Here is a 17,492-nt window from a genome sequence, read left to right as displayed (position 1 = left end):
CAATATACTCACTCTCTCGCCTCTGAACATGTCCAAACCATCGAAGTCTGCTCTCTCGAATCTTGTCTCCAAAACATCCAGCTTTGGCTGTCCCTCTAATGAGCTCATTTCTAATCCTATCCAACCTGGTCACTCCGAGCGAGAACCTCAACATCTTCATTTCTGCCACCTCCAGTTCAGCTTCCTGTTGTTTCTTCAGTGCCACCGTCTCTAATCCGTACATCATGGCCGGCCTCACCACTGTTTTGTAAACTTTGCCCTTCATCCTAGCAGACACTCTTCTGTCACATAACACACCAGACACCTTTCGCCAGCTGTTCCAACCTGCTTGGACCCATTTCTTCACTTCCTGACCACACTCTCCATTGCTCTGTATTGTTGACCCCAAGTATTTGAAGTCGTCCACCCTCGCTATCTCTTCTCCCTGTAGCCTCACTCTTCCCCCTCTACTTTTCTCATTCACGCACATATATTCTGTTTTACTTCGGCGAATCTTCATTCCTCTCCTTTCCAGTGCATGTCTACATCTTTCCAATTGTTCCTCTGCATGCTCCCTGCTTTCACTGCATATGACAATATCATCTGCGAACATCATGGTCCAAGGGGATTCCAGTCTAACCTCATCTGTCAGCCTATCCATTACCACTGCAAACAGGAAGGGGCTCAGAGCTGATCCCTGATGCAGTCCCACCTCCACCTTAAATTCCTCTGTCACACCTAAGGCACACTTCACCATTGTTCTGCTGCCATCATACATGTCCTGTACTATTTTAACATACTTCTCTGCCACACTAGACTTACGCATGCAGTACCACAGTTCCTCTCTTGGTACTCTGTCATAGGCTTTCTCTAGATCCACAAAGACACAATGTAGCTCCTTCTGACCTTCTCTGTACTTTTCCACGAGCATCCTCAAGGCAAATAATGCATCTGTGGTACTCTTTCTAGGCATAAAACCATACTGTTGCTCCCAGATACTTACTTCTGTCCTGAGTCTAGCCTCCACTACTCTTTCCCATAACTTCATTGTGTGGCTCATCAACTTTATTCCTCTATAGTTCTCACAGCTCTGAACATCCCCTTTGTTCTTAAAAATGGGAACTAGAACACTTTTCCTCCATTCTTCAGGCATCTTTTCGCCCGCTAGTATTCTGTTGAATAAGTTGGTCAAAAACTCCACAGCCATCTCTCCAAATTGCTTCCATACCTCTACCGGTATGTCATCAGGACCAACTGCCTTTCAATTTATCATCCTTTGTAGTGCCTTTCTGACTTCCCCCTTAGTAATCATTTCCACTTCCTGGTCCTTCACTCTTGCCTCTTCAACTCTTCCTTCTCTCTCATTTTCTTCATTCATCAACTTCTCAAAGTATTCTTTCCATCTATTTAGCACACTACCGGCACCAGTCAACACATTTCCATCTCTATCCTTAATCACCCTAACCTTCTGCACATCCTTCCCATCTCTATCCCTCTGTCTGGCCAACCTGTAGAGATCCTTTTCTCCTTCTTTCGTGTCCAACCTGGTGTACATGTCTTCATATGCCAAAACATAAAGCCAAATCTACAATGGAATGGTTCACAAATAAATGTATCCAGGTGTTACAAAGTCCAGACCTGACGAGAATCTGTGGGCAGAGCTGAAGACTGCTGTCCACAAATGCTCTCCATCCAACGTCACTGAGTTCGAGCTGTTTTGCAAGGAAGAATGGGCAAGAATTTCAGTCTCTCAATGTGCAAAACTAATAGACATATGGCGAGTGACTTGCACCTGTAATTGCAGCAAAAGGTGGCGCTACAAAGTATTAATGCAAGGGGGTCGAATAATATTGCATTCCCCACTTTTCAGGTTTCAATTTGTTAAAGTTTAAAATATCCACAAAATTTTGTTCCACTTCACGATTGTGTCCCACTTGTTGATTCTTGACAAAAAAATGTAACTTTATATCTTATTTTTGAAGCCTGAAATGTGGCGAAAGGTTAAATAGTTTAAGGGGGGCGAATACTTTCACATAGCACTGTATATTGTACATCCAAGAGAGCAGGTGGAAAGGAAGTAAAGGTATTGGTTTATGGACAGTGTTTAAATGATTTTACTGTGGAGTAGATGGGAAGAGAAATGGAGTGGGGGTTATTTTTAAGGAAGCGTTAGCTAAGAATGTCTTGGAGGTGAAAAGAGTATCAGATTGAGTAATGGGGGTGAAACTTGAAAAACAGGGTTTTCTAAATACAGTGGCACCTCTACTTACGAAATTAATCTGTTCCGGAAGTTGTTTCGTTACGTGAAACTTTCCCAAGTAGAAACACATTTTAAATATAAATAGCTTAATCCAACGCCACTTTTTTGCCCTTTCATATCCTGAATTTTTTTCGTAACTAGAGAGAAATATTTTCCGGGGAAGCTTTTCGTAACCTGAATCTTTCATTAGGAGAGACTTTCATCAGGGGAGGTACCACTGTAATTTGATTACCGGCTATTCCCCACAGGTAGGATGTGGGCTAGGGGTGGAAGAGAAATTCTGCAAGGAGCTAGATGAAGTAGTTCTAAGCACCCCAGAGAGAGAGAGAGCGAGAGAGTTGTGATTGTTAAAAATCGTAATGGACATATTGGTGAAGGAATCAGGGGTGATGAACAAGTGATGGGTAAGTACGCCATCCAGGAAAGGAATTTGGAGGGACAGACAGTTGTTGACTTTACCAAAAGGATGGAAATGGCAGTATTTTCCAGAATAGGTAGAAACATAGGGTGACCTACAAGAGTGAAGGTAGAAGCACCTAGACGGATTACATTTTGTTCAAACGATTTAATCTGAAGGAGATTACTAACTGAAAGGTAGTTGTAAATGAGAGTGTAGATTAAGATTAAGAAGACAAAGGTAGATCAGAGAACCATGTGGTTGAAACTGAGAAAGGAAGTGTATTGTGGGACCTTTGAGAAAGAGATGAGCAAGGCTCTCGGTGGACAGGAGGAGCTCACGGCAGACTGGACTTCTACAGCCAGTTTGATTGGAGAGATGAGCAGGAGTGTACTCGGTGTATCTTCTAGTAGGAAAGGGGAGGAGACTTCGTGGCGAAACCCCAAAGTCATATAACATGGCTCGTTCAGAAGAAGTATGACACTGAAACGACTGAGGAGAGGTGAAAGGAATACATTGAAATGTGATGAAGGGCAAAGGTAGAAGTGGCAAAGGCTAAACAAGAGGCATATGACGACATGTACACCCGGTTGAACACTGAAGAAGGAGAAAAGGATCTCTACAGTCAGACAGAGGGATAGAGCTGGGAAGGATAAGCAGCAGGTTAGAGTGATTCAGGAAAGAGATGGAAAAGTGTTGACTGGTGCCAGTAGTGTGCTAAATAGATGGAAAGAATACTTTGAGAAGTTGATGAATGAAGAAAATGAGAGAGAAGGAAGAGTTGAAGAGGCAAGTGTGAAGGACCAGGAAGTGGCAATGATTACTAAGGGGGAAGTCAGAAAGGCACTACAAAGGACGAAAAATGGAAAGGCAGTTGGTCCTGATGACATACCGGTAGAGGTATGGAAGCAATTTGGAGAGATGGCTGTGGAGTTTTTGACCAACTTATTCAACAGAACACTAGCGGGCGAAAAGATGCCTGAAGAATGGAGGAAAAGTGCTCTCGTTCCCATTTTTAAGAACAAAGGTGATGTTCAGAGCTGTGGGAACTATAGAGGAATAAAGTTGATGAGCCACACAATGAAGTTATGGGAAAGAGTAGTGGAGGCCAGTAGTGTGCTTAATAGATGGAAAGAATACTTTGACAAGTTGATCAATGAAGAAAATGAGAGCGAAGGAAGAGTAGAAGAAGAAAGTGTGACGAACATGGAAGTGGCAACTATTAGTAACGGGGGAAGTTAGAAAGGTAATAAAGAGGTAGTTGGTCCTGATGACATACCTGTGGCAGTACGGAAGCAATTTGGAGAGGTGGCTGTGGAGTTTTTGACCAACTTGTTGAACAAAATACTAGTAGGTGAGAAGATGCCTGAAGAATGGAGGAAATGTGTGCTAGTTCCCATTTTTAAGAACAAAGGCGATGTACAGAGCTATGGGAACTATGGAGGAATAAATTTCATGAGCCACACAAAGCTGTGGCAAAGAGCAGTTGAGGCAAGACTCAGGACAGAAGTCAGTATTGTGTGCAGCCGCATGGTTTCATGCCTAGAAAGAGATTCATTATTTGCCGTGAGGATACGAATGGAAAAGTACAGATAAGGTAAGGAGCTACATTGTGTCTGTGGATCTAGAGAAAGGCTGAGACAGAGTACCAAGGATGGAACTGTGGTACTGCATGTATTTGTCTGGTGTGGTGTAGTGTATGTTACAATAGTACAGGACATTTATAAGGGCAGCGGAACAGTGGGGAATTTAAGGTTGAAGTGGGACTGCATCAGGGATCAGCTCTGAGACCCTTCTAATAAATTGGGTGACAAATGCTGAGAACCATCTCAAGGATGATCAGAAGAAAATACACCTGAGGTAAATATACAATATGTGTCCCAGCAAAGGGTCGGAATTCTTATGCCTTTGTGATATTTTCTTTTTTAATAAATCTGAAAAAAAATAAATTAAACTTTTCTCTGGTTCGTGTTCATTGAGTAAAAAAATGAAAAATGATTTTAAATGGCTGCCATATAAGAAAGTGAAACATGTAAAGGTTTCTGAGTACTTTCCATACCCACTGTGTTTATGAAAATGTATTCCGTCTTTATAGTAATCAAAGCACGCATTTTCAACAGTCATCAAGTGACCTTCATGCCAGGATTGGCCTTAACTCTGGTGAGAAATAAATTGGATCTGATGGAATGGGATGAAGGGATGAACGAGGACCATGCTGAATAGAATTTACTGAACAAGAAGGAATATACTTCATCAGTACATTCTTTAACAAGAAGTGGAACAGAAAGTCCAATGGAAAACGCCCAAGGGTAATACTAGTATCATAGACTACTTCCTGTCCAACGACAAAGGGGTATTGCACCACCCTCAACAAATTTGACATTGGAAGTAACCACAGATTGTCCAACTAATGTTTTTGGGATGTGGGAGATACCCGGAGTGCCCGGAGGAATCCCATGCAGGGACGGGAGCACATGCAAACTCCACACAGGCGGGTCCGGGATCGAACGCGGGACCTCAGAACTGTGAGGTCAACGCTTTAGCTTATCCAACATGCTGCTAATTTTTTCAATTCCCTCAAGTTCTGTATTCATTTTTGGTTTTAAACCATTTGAGGATGGACCAACAGAAGGGTCTATGTTATGCTTTACTCTGATTGTGTGACGATCATTGACTCAGTCCATCATACATTTAGCTGTAAGATGAAAAATCTATCAATTTTCCTCCGGTCATCCAACTTTTCGTTGCGGAGCAGCAGCCTCAGCAGGGAACCCCAGGCTTGCCTCTTCCCAACCACTTCCTCAAACTTTTCTAAGGGGATCCCGAGGTCTTCCTCGGACAGCCAAATCTTTATAGTGTGTCCTGATTCGTCCCTGGGGTCTCATCCCGATGCCATGTGCCCAGACCCCTCCCGAGGGAGGCGAATTAGAATGGTGCCTCAGAGGAACCATTTGATGAGTGGGAAGATCTATGCTGTGCTGCTTCTTACGTTGTGTAAAAGTTCTTGACTGTGAGTCACAGAATTTACTAAAAATGTAGTCATTATACATTGAAGAAAATAAGTATTTGAACACCCTGCTATATTGCAAGTTCTCCCACTTAGAAATCATGGAGGGGTCTGAAATTTTCATTGTAACTGTGTGTCCATTGTGAGAGAGATAATCTAAAAAGAAAAATCCACACGGCTGGAAAGACCTGCGGAGAAATTGCCAAGCAGCTAGGCGAATAAAAGGTCCACCTTTTGCACAATCATTAGAAAATGGAAGAAGCTAAACATAATGGTCAACCTCAATCAGATTGGAGCCCCATGCAAGATATAACCCTGTGGGGTCTCAATAATCATTAGAAGGGTGAGGAATCAGCCCAGGACTACACGACAGGACTTGGTCAATCACCTGAAAAGAGCTCGGACCACTGTTTCCAAGGTGGTAATACACTAAGACACCATGGTTTGAAATCATGCAGGGCACAGAAGGTTCCCCTGCTTAAACCAGCACATGTCAAGGTCCGTCTTAAGTTCGCCAATGGCCATGTCAGATGAGACCGGAATGGAACTTTTTGGTCATAATTTCACTAACGGTGTTTGAAGGAAGACGAATGATGAGTTCCATCCCAAAAACACCATCCCTACTGTGAAGCATGGGGGTGGTAGTATGATGCTTTGGCTGTGTTATTATGCACATGGAACAGGACGACTCCATTGTATTCAGGAGAGTATGACTGCGGCCATGTATCGTGAGATTTTGGGGAACAACCTCTTTCCCTCAGTCAGAGCATTGAAGATGGGTCGTGGCTGGGTCTTTCAACATGACAATGACTCAAAGCACACAGCCAGGAAAACCAAGGAGTGGCTCCGTAAGAAGCATATCAAGGTTCTGGCGTGGCCTAGCTAGCCTAAACCCAATAGAACATTTTTGGAGGGAGCTGAAACTCCGTGTTTCTCAGCGACAGCCCAGAAACCTGTCTGATCTAAAGAAGATCTGTGTGGAGGAGTGGGCCAAAATCTCTGCTGCAGTGTGTGCAAACCTGGTGAACAACTACAAGAAACTTTTGACCTCTGCAATTGCAATCAAAGGCTACTGTACCAAATATTAACATTGGTTTTCTCAGGTGTTCAAATACTTATTTGCAGCTGTATCACACAAATAAATCGGTAAAAAAAAGCATAAATTGTGATTTCGGTATTTTTCTTTTTAGATTATCTCTCTCACAGTGGACATGCACCTACGATCAAAATTAAAGTTCCATGATTTCTAAGTGGGAGAACTTGCAATATAGCAGGGTGTTCAAATACTAATTTTGTTCACTGTATCTTTGTTGTTGATATCTGCTCTTTATTAAACTGAAACAAAATGAAAAAGTGCTCACTGGTGATAGTGTGCGAAAATACTAAAAAGAGATCAAATGATCAAAAAAGATACCACAAATAGCCCAACAGCGCAAATAATTTTTTGAATGACAATGGGACCTCCCTCTTTCTGATTTTGTTTATGAACAGAAAAAGCTGACTTTCCTGGATTTGTTTGTTTTGCTAAAATCAATCAATGAATTAGAAAAAAAAATGACAAGAACCCCCTATGTTATTGTGAAAGAAACTCTTCATTGAAAACCGAGAAACATACAGTATTTAGTGATGTATCCTTTAAAATGGAGGATGATCACTTCTTTTTATATTGTGCTACATTTATATTTAACCACAAACACTGACATAAAGGTAAGTACAGTGGAACCTCGGAGTTAGAAAATATTTCGGTTTTGTGAAGTGAAGTCTGATTTGTTCAAGTTTGTAAACATTTTTTCCACAGGAAATACTGTAAATGAGTTAAATCCTTTCCCAATCTCCAAATAGTAAATTCCCATTTTAATTCCTATTTATGTAAAAACATGTACACCCTCTATTTAAAAAAAATGACTAAACTTTAAGCAATTTAAATGTTTTTCATTTACCGTTTTGGTCGCAGTGTGATGGCATCAATGGACTCGAGAGGGAAGGAGAAAGTATTTCACAGAAGTCACCAGCCATTATTTGACTGGGTAATTCTCCAGTAGTTTCTCCATTTTTCTATTATCTGTGGCCTTTGTTTTGTAAGGATGGATGGAAGCCAGTCCCTCCTTGGGCAACACTAGCTGGCTTTTATTACATTTTTATTCTTTAGGATTGTCGAAATAGATTTATTCTTACGATATTACTTAGCAAAAGCTGTAACAAAAACACACTCCATTTATGTACGTAACCATTATCTCCTTCATTAAATCCACTGTGGTTCACAGAAATTTTCCTTTTCGTTTGGTGCTAGTAGTATTGCTGTCTTTTTTGGGCCCATGGCAAAGAAAATAATGGAATCTTTAATTTTTAAAAATTTTGAGAAGCACTCACGAGTGTATGTGCCCACACTATGACTACCTACTTGACTCCAAATGAGCAGTGGCTTGTCTTGGCACCCCTGTGGCATCATTTGACTTGACTCAGTGATGCGATCAAGATGGGTTCAGCTTTGCTTGGATGTTTGGACTCCAACAATTGGGTTAAACACCGAGGCATTTTTAACGCAGATTTTTTTGGTAGAAGTCCAATTTTGTGAAACATTACCTTGGTTTAAAAATGTTTCGTGTTAAAAATGGGGTCACGGAAGGTAAAAAAAATCTATCAAGAACAGCTCAGGTAAGTGCAAAACAAAGAGGGCTGGTGCTGGATCATAAATTTGGGGATGTTAAGCTCATGGTTTTTGACTCCTTGAACTATAAAAATTCTCAAACTAATAATTATAATCAGAATGATTTTATCTTTCTTGACCACGTATGTAAACAACAAACAAGAAATGTATCTCCTGTAGTTGGAGCTGCCCTAATATGACATACATGTTGAGTATGACAGGAGTCTTTTTTTATTTTTATTTTTTTTAAACTCAGTTGTAAAAAACATGCAGTCTCCCACCATTTAGAGCAATAGAATGGAGCGATAGTCCAGTGCAATGACCATTGTGCAAAGGGTGTCAAGGCTTCAAGGAGTGAATGCAGTTGAAAGGGTATGTAAAGTCTTCACAGCACCTTTTGTTATATTGTACAGTTTTTTTTATGCTGAATTTGAATCTGATATCCATTATGAAGAAAACATTTGTAGTTTTCGATTATTGGCAAAAATTGACACATTGCTGAATTTTCCAGGAATACCCGAGCACACAGTGACACGCTGTGGCGACCCCTAACGGGACAAGCCGAAAGGAAAAGAAGAAGAAGAAGACCCGAGCACACAGTGGAAAATCCCGAGAGGGGATGTGACGTGAGAATGAGACACGCAGACATGGCTGCCGTTTGATGCCAATGTGAGAACAATAATGAATTTTCTGATAATTTGAGCCATGAACATGATTCTGAAGGGTCCCATGAAGACAGTCAAGAAAATTAGCTCCTTACAGGTGTTAATGGTTATCAATTTGAGCCAGTTTGACAGAACACACATTCAAATGCAGATGAAATAGCTGGCAATGAAGATGCCGCGCCAGCAGTCAGACCCAGGGAGGAGGACATGCTTAATGTTGGAAAGACTGGCTGGTAACAACAATTTGTGAAGTTTTTTTTTTTTTTTAGCCATAAACTGATGAATGGAAATGGCTTCACTATCCTGAATGAATATATGAATATATGCAAACGCAAATTATGCAAACGCTGTGTATTTAGTCTAAGTTGGTATACTTTCACAAATAAGGATTTTATTAAATGAAATCCATTTAAAAGTTGTCACGTTAATTTGAGAGCAATAGCTGGTTATAACTTGCTTTACCATAAATATATTTTCACGAGGTAAAATGATGCCCTAAACAAGTGGTCGGCAACCCGTGGCTCTCCGGAACTGCATGCGGGTCTTTAGCGCCGCCCTAGTGGCTCATGGGATCATTTACATAAATGAATGAAAATGGAAAAAGATGGGGGAGAAAAATACATTTTTTGCTTCAATTTATTATTTTCATTATTATTATTGATTTATGTAGAAGGGCAAACAAGCCAATCATTCTTAACGTTTTCTAATTCACGTATTATGTGTCAACCTTTCTGTCAACAAAGATTGCATTATAGCCTGCAACATGTGCTTCTTTGAGCTCGGCATGGCAGGTGGCTGTCTTACCATTTACTGAAAACTAAAAATAAGGCACAGAAATCAAACTTAAACTATTATTTTAATTTTATAAACTTTAATGTTTTGAAAGGGTGCTTTTATTTTTATAATTGCAGGCTGCTTTTTATTACCTTGGGGATGTCTGAAATTACAGGTGCCGTGTACATTATCTTTTTTTTAAATCCTCAAAATTATAATGACATAAAATTTTTTTTAATGTCTTTCTACAATTTTATCAGTGCAGCAAAACATAACGACACAATCATCAAAGTTAAACTTAAAACACCATCATACAGCAGAGTTGTCATGTGGTACGTCGTTCTCTCCAGGAAGTGCATTGAATCGTGAATGTTCATTATGTCATTTGAATAGTGAGACATACAGTATGTCTTGCCTTCACCATAGGGCTTATATAAGGCTTTTATTTTTTTTGCTGCTCCAGACAGATTTGTTTTGGGGATTTTTGGTCCAACATGGCTCTTTCGACATTTTGGGTTGCTGACCCCTGCCCTAACCAGACAGTATCCAGAACCGTCCATCCCGATTTTAGTCAACAATTTCCCAAGATGCCATGAGCAAAACCCCTAAACTTTACACTGAGAGCTGTAAACCGGTGTCTTGTAGTTTTGTTTGGGCACTAAATGCTTAAAATAGAAATGTAAATCACGTGGATATTGTACTGGACTGATGTGGATTTTTGAGTTGTATAAGTTTGTGAATGTGAACAGATTTTTAAATTATTTTTTTTTATTATATCCACAGGTGTGCATGTAAATGCTGCATTCCCACGGAAACAGAAGAATGTTTTTGTTTCCATGAGAGTCAACGTATTCAACAGAAAATTATCCAGACCATCTGCTGCAGTCCACCCAGGATTTATTGCCAGCAGTCTGAACCCGTGGGTACTTGAGGTTGTCTATCTCCAATTCCGGCAACAGTATCGGCAGTGACTGGATTTTCCACAACATGAGTAAGAGCCATTTTAAAAATTATTAATATTAACATTTTTCCTAATCACCCCCACTTTTTGCCATTTACCTTCAGATTTTTTTAAATAAAGAATTATTTATATGATTATTGTTCCTGCTAAAATCAGCATTTGTCCAATCAATGCTTGTTCAAAAAAGTCCTATTCTGGAAAATTGTCATATAAGTATATTTTCTAATTTTCAAGTCTAAACTGCTTAAAGACAGTTTGTGAGATGGTGTTGGGGAATTGTAGGGATAAATAACCATGTGCTACTTCCATCCTACTGTGTGTCTAAGATTCGTGACAGATGGCCAAGAGTACACTGGATTTAAATTATCTTGATCCTGAAATTTACGTTTTCTTTGTGTAAATCTTGATGTATATGCTTGTATATGAAGTAAACATACATCACAGAACTAATATCATACCATTTTGATTAAACTGTATGCTTACATTGTGTATAACTGTTTCTCTCATAACATTTTCACCGAATGCTTATTTAGTCTTTCAATATGAGCATCCTGAGGCCACCTGAGGTTGAAATAAATGTTACAGTATCCTCTCTGCTGTCGAAAAGATATGGGTTCCTTTCTCCTGAACAGGCACTTCTACATTCAGGCCCTGTAGCTTAGTGGTTAGAGCATTGGTTTGGTAAACCAGGGGTTGTGGGTTCGTATCCCACCGGGGTCTCCACTCCCTGAGAAGGGTTGCGTCAGGAAGGGCATCCGGCGTAAAACTTGGGCCAAACAAATATGTGCGTTCATCTGAGATGACACGCTGTGGCGACCCCGAAAGGGACAAGCCGAAAGAAACTTACTTACCAGTACCATTATCCACAACCTCACCCTAAAAAGAAGAATGTTTCTTTTTTCTCCGAACTAACTTATTTTATCTTAAATTCAAGCAGAATGTTCAATAGTGGAAAACTATAATCTGGATTACTAGCGTGTAATGAAAAGAAAATTGAAAAGAACGTTTAAATCAAAACATATTTACAAAAGGATGTTACACATTGCATTGAAATAGTCAAAATTCAGTAGTTGAAGCGATACACTACCTATAGTTTGTGATCGTGTTATCATTTGCCCAATGTCACGATCAACTTTGTGAAGAAATTCTTGAGCGCTCTGCCAAAGTTTTCCTCGCACAGTGCTTAAACCACACACAGAGAAGAAACCCAAAAGTGGGCTGTAGAGGAACAGGGTGAAGAGACTCCCACGTTGAGACTGATCTGAACAGGTAAGCAATAAAATAGTTTACAAGATGGAGAATATACAGTACATCAACATCACAACACTTTCAAGTCCTACTCAAACAGTTTTATACTTATTTTAAATGGAAGCACAGAGTTATGTATTAAATCACTTGGTCAATAGCAAAACATTTTTTCTACATTGGAAAGGAACCAACCCATATTCCCAACAAAAGTAAAAAAAATAAAATAAAAATTGAAGGATTTATCAACAGATGTACACACCTTGTACACTCTTGGGATATAGTTTAGGTGATAAGAGACACACCAAAGGTTGGCCAAACATATTTGTGAAATTCTAGAGAGGGAGTGTGGAGGGGGGAGAGAAAAAGTATTAGTGATGACTATGACATCAGTTAACCTGAAAATGGGATCACATTCAAAATATTTTGTTAGATTTAAAAAAAAAATATCTGTTCTGGTACCTTGTAGGCGGTGCTGTTTGTTGAATCCACAATAATAAATAGTGGCTTCCGGGTAAAAGGGAGTAAATCACCAGGATGAAGGCTGTCAACATTACAATTATTCATTTTTCATAGTGCTTCAATTTTGCTGTGCATACATGTCCCACCGCTGGGATGTAAGCAGTACTTAAAATGCTAACATTCACAAGCATTATTTTGAAGTAAACATCTCGTGCCTTGATGGTGGATTCCATTTTACATTTATTGTAAACAAGATGGTTATAAAAACTTCATAAATTCCATACTATCATTTAATTGAATTCAAAGTAAAATACATTAAAAAGATGAATATATATATATATATATATATATATATATAATTCAGATGTTGTAGTTAAATTCTTACCAGTGCATTTCTTTATGGGACTGATTTCTCTTCTGAATCACCTCTCCATTCGCAATATCTCGATTTGAATTTGTGAGAACCCCTCCGAAATCAAATGGTCCTACCAAAAATGAAGAAGGAAAAGTTGTATTGCATTTAATTGAAAAGAATAGCAAAAGGGTCAGCAACAGGTAGCCTCCAAGGACCACAAAAGTATCCTACACATTTGTTCTAAAAAATAGCTCTCGGATGAAATGTTGCGATTTCCTAGGATAATTGCAGCAGCAAGCATTTGAAAATGTAAACACTTGCAAAGCATTATAGAAACAAAGTATTCCATATTGATATTTATTCCATCCTTGTTAAACACTTCCATTTTGTACACCACTTATCCTCACTAGGGTCACAAGTATGCTGGAGCCTCTGCAATTTAGAGTCTTCAATCAACCTACCATGCATGTTTTTCAGATGTGGTGGGTAACCAGAGTACCTGGAGAAAATCCATGCAGGCACAAGGAGAACATACAAACTCCACACAGGCAAGGCTGGATTTGAAATGGGGTCATCCCATATCTTAGCAAGGACTCCCATCATCCCACGGGGGAGGGATTATCCAAAAATGTGGTGATGAACGTAATGTGCATCTGTCATCAATCAGCCATCGTTACCACCTGCATAAAAGTCTGACAGATCCCAGAAACTCTTGCGAGTATTCCAGCCTCCATAGCACTATCACAGCTCCTCAGACTCCCTATCAAGCCTACTCAACTCCTCGTGTCCTTTTCTGACCTCTGTCGTTGCTTGTCCTTAATGTTCCCTACTTCTTTCTTGCACATAGCCACCAAGTCAGCCACCTGCCATCGTCATCCCCCGCCATGCATTCCCTACCTTAACAAGTCGCCAGTGCACCTTAACAACCTAATTTCCCCAGTAAAATGTTCATCACAACTAGTGATGGCATGATGAAGCCTCATGAAGTTTTGAACCATTTAAGCCAGTTGGTTCGAGAAAGGGTTCATTTATTGAAGTTCCATGTGCCCACGATACCACCTGCTGGCTATGTGTTTAATTATAGGGAGCTGTATCTTCATGTGTGATGCACTGAATTTTGACATGTTTTGGCTCTTTGGAATGGTTATGTACTAAAAAACAAACAGATGCACAAATAGTGTATGATCAAATATAGCTAAAAATAATTCTGAACGTTTTAATGTCCATAAATCCTTCTGGTATTATGTAATGTATTATGACTACCTTCATCGTCTTTTTTGTTATTATTTCACCTTGCATGGGCAGAGGACAGTGAAAGTGCTTGTGAAACTATGAAGAGGGCACTGAAGATGCATGCTTGTGTAACTTGGACAATGATCTTGACCAGTGTTCCCCAACCTTCTTCGCACCGCTTTGGAGTGTGGTATTTTTCTCACAGACCAGATCTATCAATCGATCGATACAATTGTGGAAATCCGTCCGATCCATCACACCTACTGCAGACCTCAGCACTGTTCTGCTCCCCTCATACATGTCCTGTACTATTCTAACGTACTTTGCTACCACACCAGAGGAACGCATACAGTACCACAGTTCCTTTCTTGGTTGTCATAGGCTTTCTCTAGATCCACGAAGACACAATGTAGCTCCTTCTGACCTTCTTTGTACGGCAAAAAATGCATCTGTGGTATTCTTTCCAGACAGGAAATCATACTGTTGCTTGTGTCGTGTATTTCACCATTTTATAAGATAAAACTTGAGTGAGGAGAATTAAGGTCTAAGCTTAGAAAAAAAGATAGACAAACTCCCTGAGTAATTCTACTTTGAAGGAACTCTAAGGTCTTCATGGCCGTTTGGGGCGTTTACAGTTAGCCATCTCACAGGTGACCACCTGGGGTTATCACCAGGGGTTCTGGTTCCAAGTCTGCATTCCTTGGTTTACTTCACCCAAGTATTCCATGCCCACAGACTTCCCCGGGCCAGAAAGCGGGGGAAGTGATATAGGTGAGGTGAAGAAGGGAGGGTCCCCGCAGAAAAGATGAAATTGGGACCTCCTTTCTACGCTCAAGGGGATAGGAGGATTTTATTTAAGGAGAGGATAAAGGTTGATGGGAACTTTTTATTTTTTTTGGGCGCTCGAGAATACAACAGACGATCGGACAGGTAACTTGCAAGTGTGACATGTCTTAATAAAACAATTACCTCAAACCTCTGTCTCGAGAATGTTTCCTCTGTCTGCTGCCTGGACTTAAGGGGAGAATAAACTTTACTCACATATACTTCTGTCTTAAGTGAAGCCTCCACTACTCTTTCCCATCATTTCACTGTATGGCTCATCAATTTTATTGCTCTGTAGTTTCCACAACTCTGTACACCGCCTTTGTTCTTAAAAATGGGAACAGACTTTCGCTCCATTCTTCAGGCATCTTCTAATCTGCAAAATATTCTGTTGAACAAGTTGGTGAAAAACTCCACACCCCTTTCTCCAAATTGCTTCCATACCGCCACATGTATTCCATCAGGAATGTCTGCCTTCTGTTTTTCATCTTCTTTAGTGCCTTTCTAACTTCCCCAAAATAATAATTCCTATTTTTTAGTCCATCACACTTGCCTCTTCTATTCTTTCTTCTCTCATTTTCGTCATTCATCCAGTTCTCAATGTATTCTTTTCATCTATTTAACACAGGACTGGCACCAGTAAACACATTTCCATCTCTATTCTTAATCACCCTAACTTGCTGCAAATCCTTCCCATCTCTATCTCTCAGTCTGGCCAAAAGGTAGAGATCCTTTCCTCCTTCTTTCGGGTCCAATAGGGATCGCAACCGGTTGCAAATAACCGGTTATAACCGGTTTTCGTTTTTTTTTAAACCGAAACCGTAATCGGACTTTCGAAATCGGTTAAAATTTCCAATCATTTCTTCCGGTTCCAGTACTCCACATTGCGCTATTTTTTCAATATCATTTCCACTTTTTTCAAGTTTCGCTGTTAGAGTAAAGTTGGACTCAAAACAACATTCAGTTAAATCAAAGAAACATCAAACATGGCATCGAGGAAAGGCTCCAAAGAATGGGAGTACTTTACAAGAAGTTGTAGCGCCGGAGAAAAAGGAGTCAGAGACGGAGCGTCGGACACAGGAACAAAACTTGTTTTATTGGCAGACATCAAAACAGTACTCACATAACTCTGTGAACTCGTCACTCCGGAAGAGCAACAACAAAAACAGTCCGTGCGGAGCCCCGCACCCCAACTCGTGGTCCCGCGGGTGAATTATGTAAACACCACAATGGTACCGGTTTTAAAACCGGTTAATCTGTTTTTTGCTACAGGTGTTTGGTTAAAACCGGTTATGAAAGTAAGCGTTCTTTTCCGATCCCTAGTGTCCAACCTGGTGTATATATGCCTCTTGTTTAGCCTTCAGCACCTCTACCTTTTCCCTGCATTGCATCTCATTGTATTCCATTGCCCATCCTTGGTCCTCTGAGTGTCCCACGTCTTCTTAAGCTGTTCGCTTTACTTGTATGAGTTCCTGTGCTTTGGGATTCTACCAACAAGTCTCGTTCTCCACTTCTCTAACAGAAGATACACCAAGGACACTTCTGCCTGTCCTTTTGACCACTTTGGCTGTATTAGTTCAAGTCTTCCAGAAATTCCTCCTGTCCACCATGAGCCTGTCTCACCTTTCTTCGAAAGGCGGCACAGGACCCTTTCTTTCTCAACTTCCACCACATGGTTATGTGCTCTACCTTTGCCTTCTTAAACTTCCTCCCCACAATAAGAGTCATCCGCCACATCACCATCCTCTGCTGTCTAACTACACTCTCCCCTACCATTACTTTACAGTCAGCAACCTCCTTCAGGTTACATCGTCTGAACTACACAAGGGTGTTTCTATTTTTGCTCTTCTAGGTTACCCCATGTTCCTGCCTCTTCTGGAAAAAACTCATTACTGCTATTTCCACCCTTTTTTCAAAGACTACCACCATCTGTCCCTCAACGTTCCTTTCTTGGATGCCATACTTGCCCACAACTTTATCACCCCTGTTTCCTTCACCAACATGTCCATAAAAATCTGCCCCAATCACAACTCTCTCTGTGTCTGGATGCTCAGAACTACATAATCTGGTTCCAAATTTTCTCTTTCATCTCTAGGTCATATCCTACCTGTGGGGCATAGCTGCTTATCACATTATACATAACATCCTGCATTTCAAAATATGCTAACCATCGGGGAGTCTTCTCCGGACTTTTTTATTAACAACTCTCACCAATTTGCAGAATTTTTCTCTCTCAACAATGCGTTGAAGGCAGTACAGAGGCTCGCGAGCTAGTACACAAGTTCAAATGTGAAAAAGAGGACACCGACTGGCGCTTCCGTTCATTTTGCGCATCTACGCTCCCTAGCCAGCAAAATGGATGAACTTCAGCTTCTGATCAAGACTTGCAAAGACTTTGCATGTCCGACTGGCCTCTGCTTTACAGAGACCTGGCTTTGTGGATGTGTCCCCGACAGCGCTGTAACACGACCCGGCTTTCATCATTTTCAGGCAGACCGCATGGAGGACCTACCACGGAAATTGAAATGAGGTGGAATATGCTTTTATCTCAATGGGAAATAGTGCACGGACGTTACACATTCAGCACACCCCTGCTAAAGATATTCTATAGAAAATCTATAGAAACCTATAGAATTCTGTAGAATTTGTATACAACAACTTGTTCTATAGAACTATGGCTGT

The 17,492-nt window shown here is 40.4% G+C and overlaps 1 protein-coding gene across 3 annotated transcripts in view; it reads right to left on the bottom strand.

Moving 5' to 3' along the window:
* Positions 1-17,492, bottom strand: part of scai (suppressor of cancer cell invasion) — a 188,826-nt gene that overhangs the window by 15,004 nt on the left and 156,330 nt on the right. For 2 of the 3 annotated variants that reach the window (XM_061800572.1, XM_061800573.1), the window contains 4 exons: positions 12,783-12,882; positions 12,398-12,479; positions 12,198-12,270; positions 11,778-11,951 (listed from right to left, as the gene is read on the bottom strand). In XM_061800572.1, coding sequence (XP_061656556.1) covers positions 11,778-11,951; positions 12,198-12,270; positions 12,398-12,479; positions 12,783-12,882 — 429 coding nt within the window. Of the gene's footprint in view, positions 1-11,777; positions 11,952-12,197; positions 12,271-12,397; positions 12,480-12,782; positions 12,883-17,492 lie in introns of those variants that run through there. The other variant, XR_009792230.1, reaches the window with a different exon arrangement.

Source organism: Syngnathoides biaculeatus, chromosome 17 (assembly GCF_019802595.1).
Source record: "Syngnathoides biaculeatus isolate LvHL_M chromosome 17, ASM1980259v1, whole genome shotgun sequence".
Lineage (NCBI taxonomy): Eukaryota > Metazoa > Chordata > Actinopteri > Syngnathiformes > Syngnathidae > Syngnathoides > Syngnathoides biaculeatus.
This window is presented reverse-complemented; position numbering and strand designations above follow the sequence as displayed.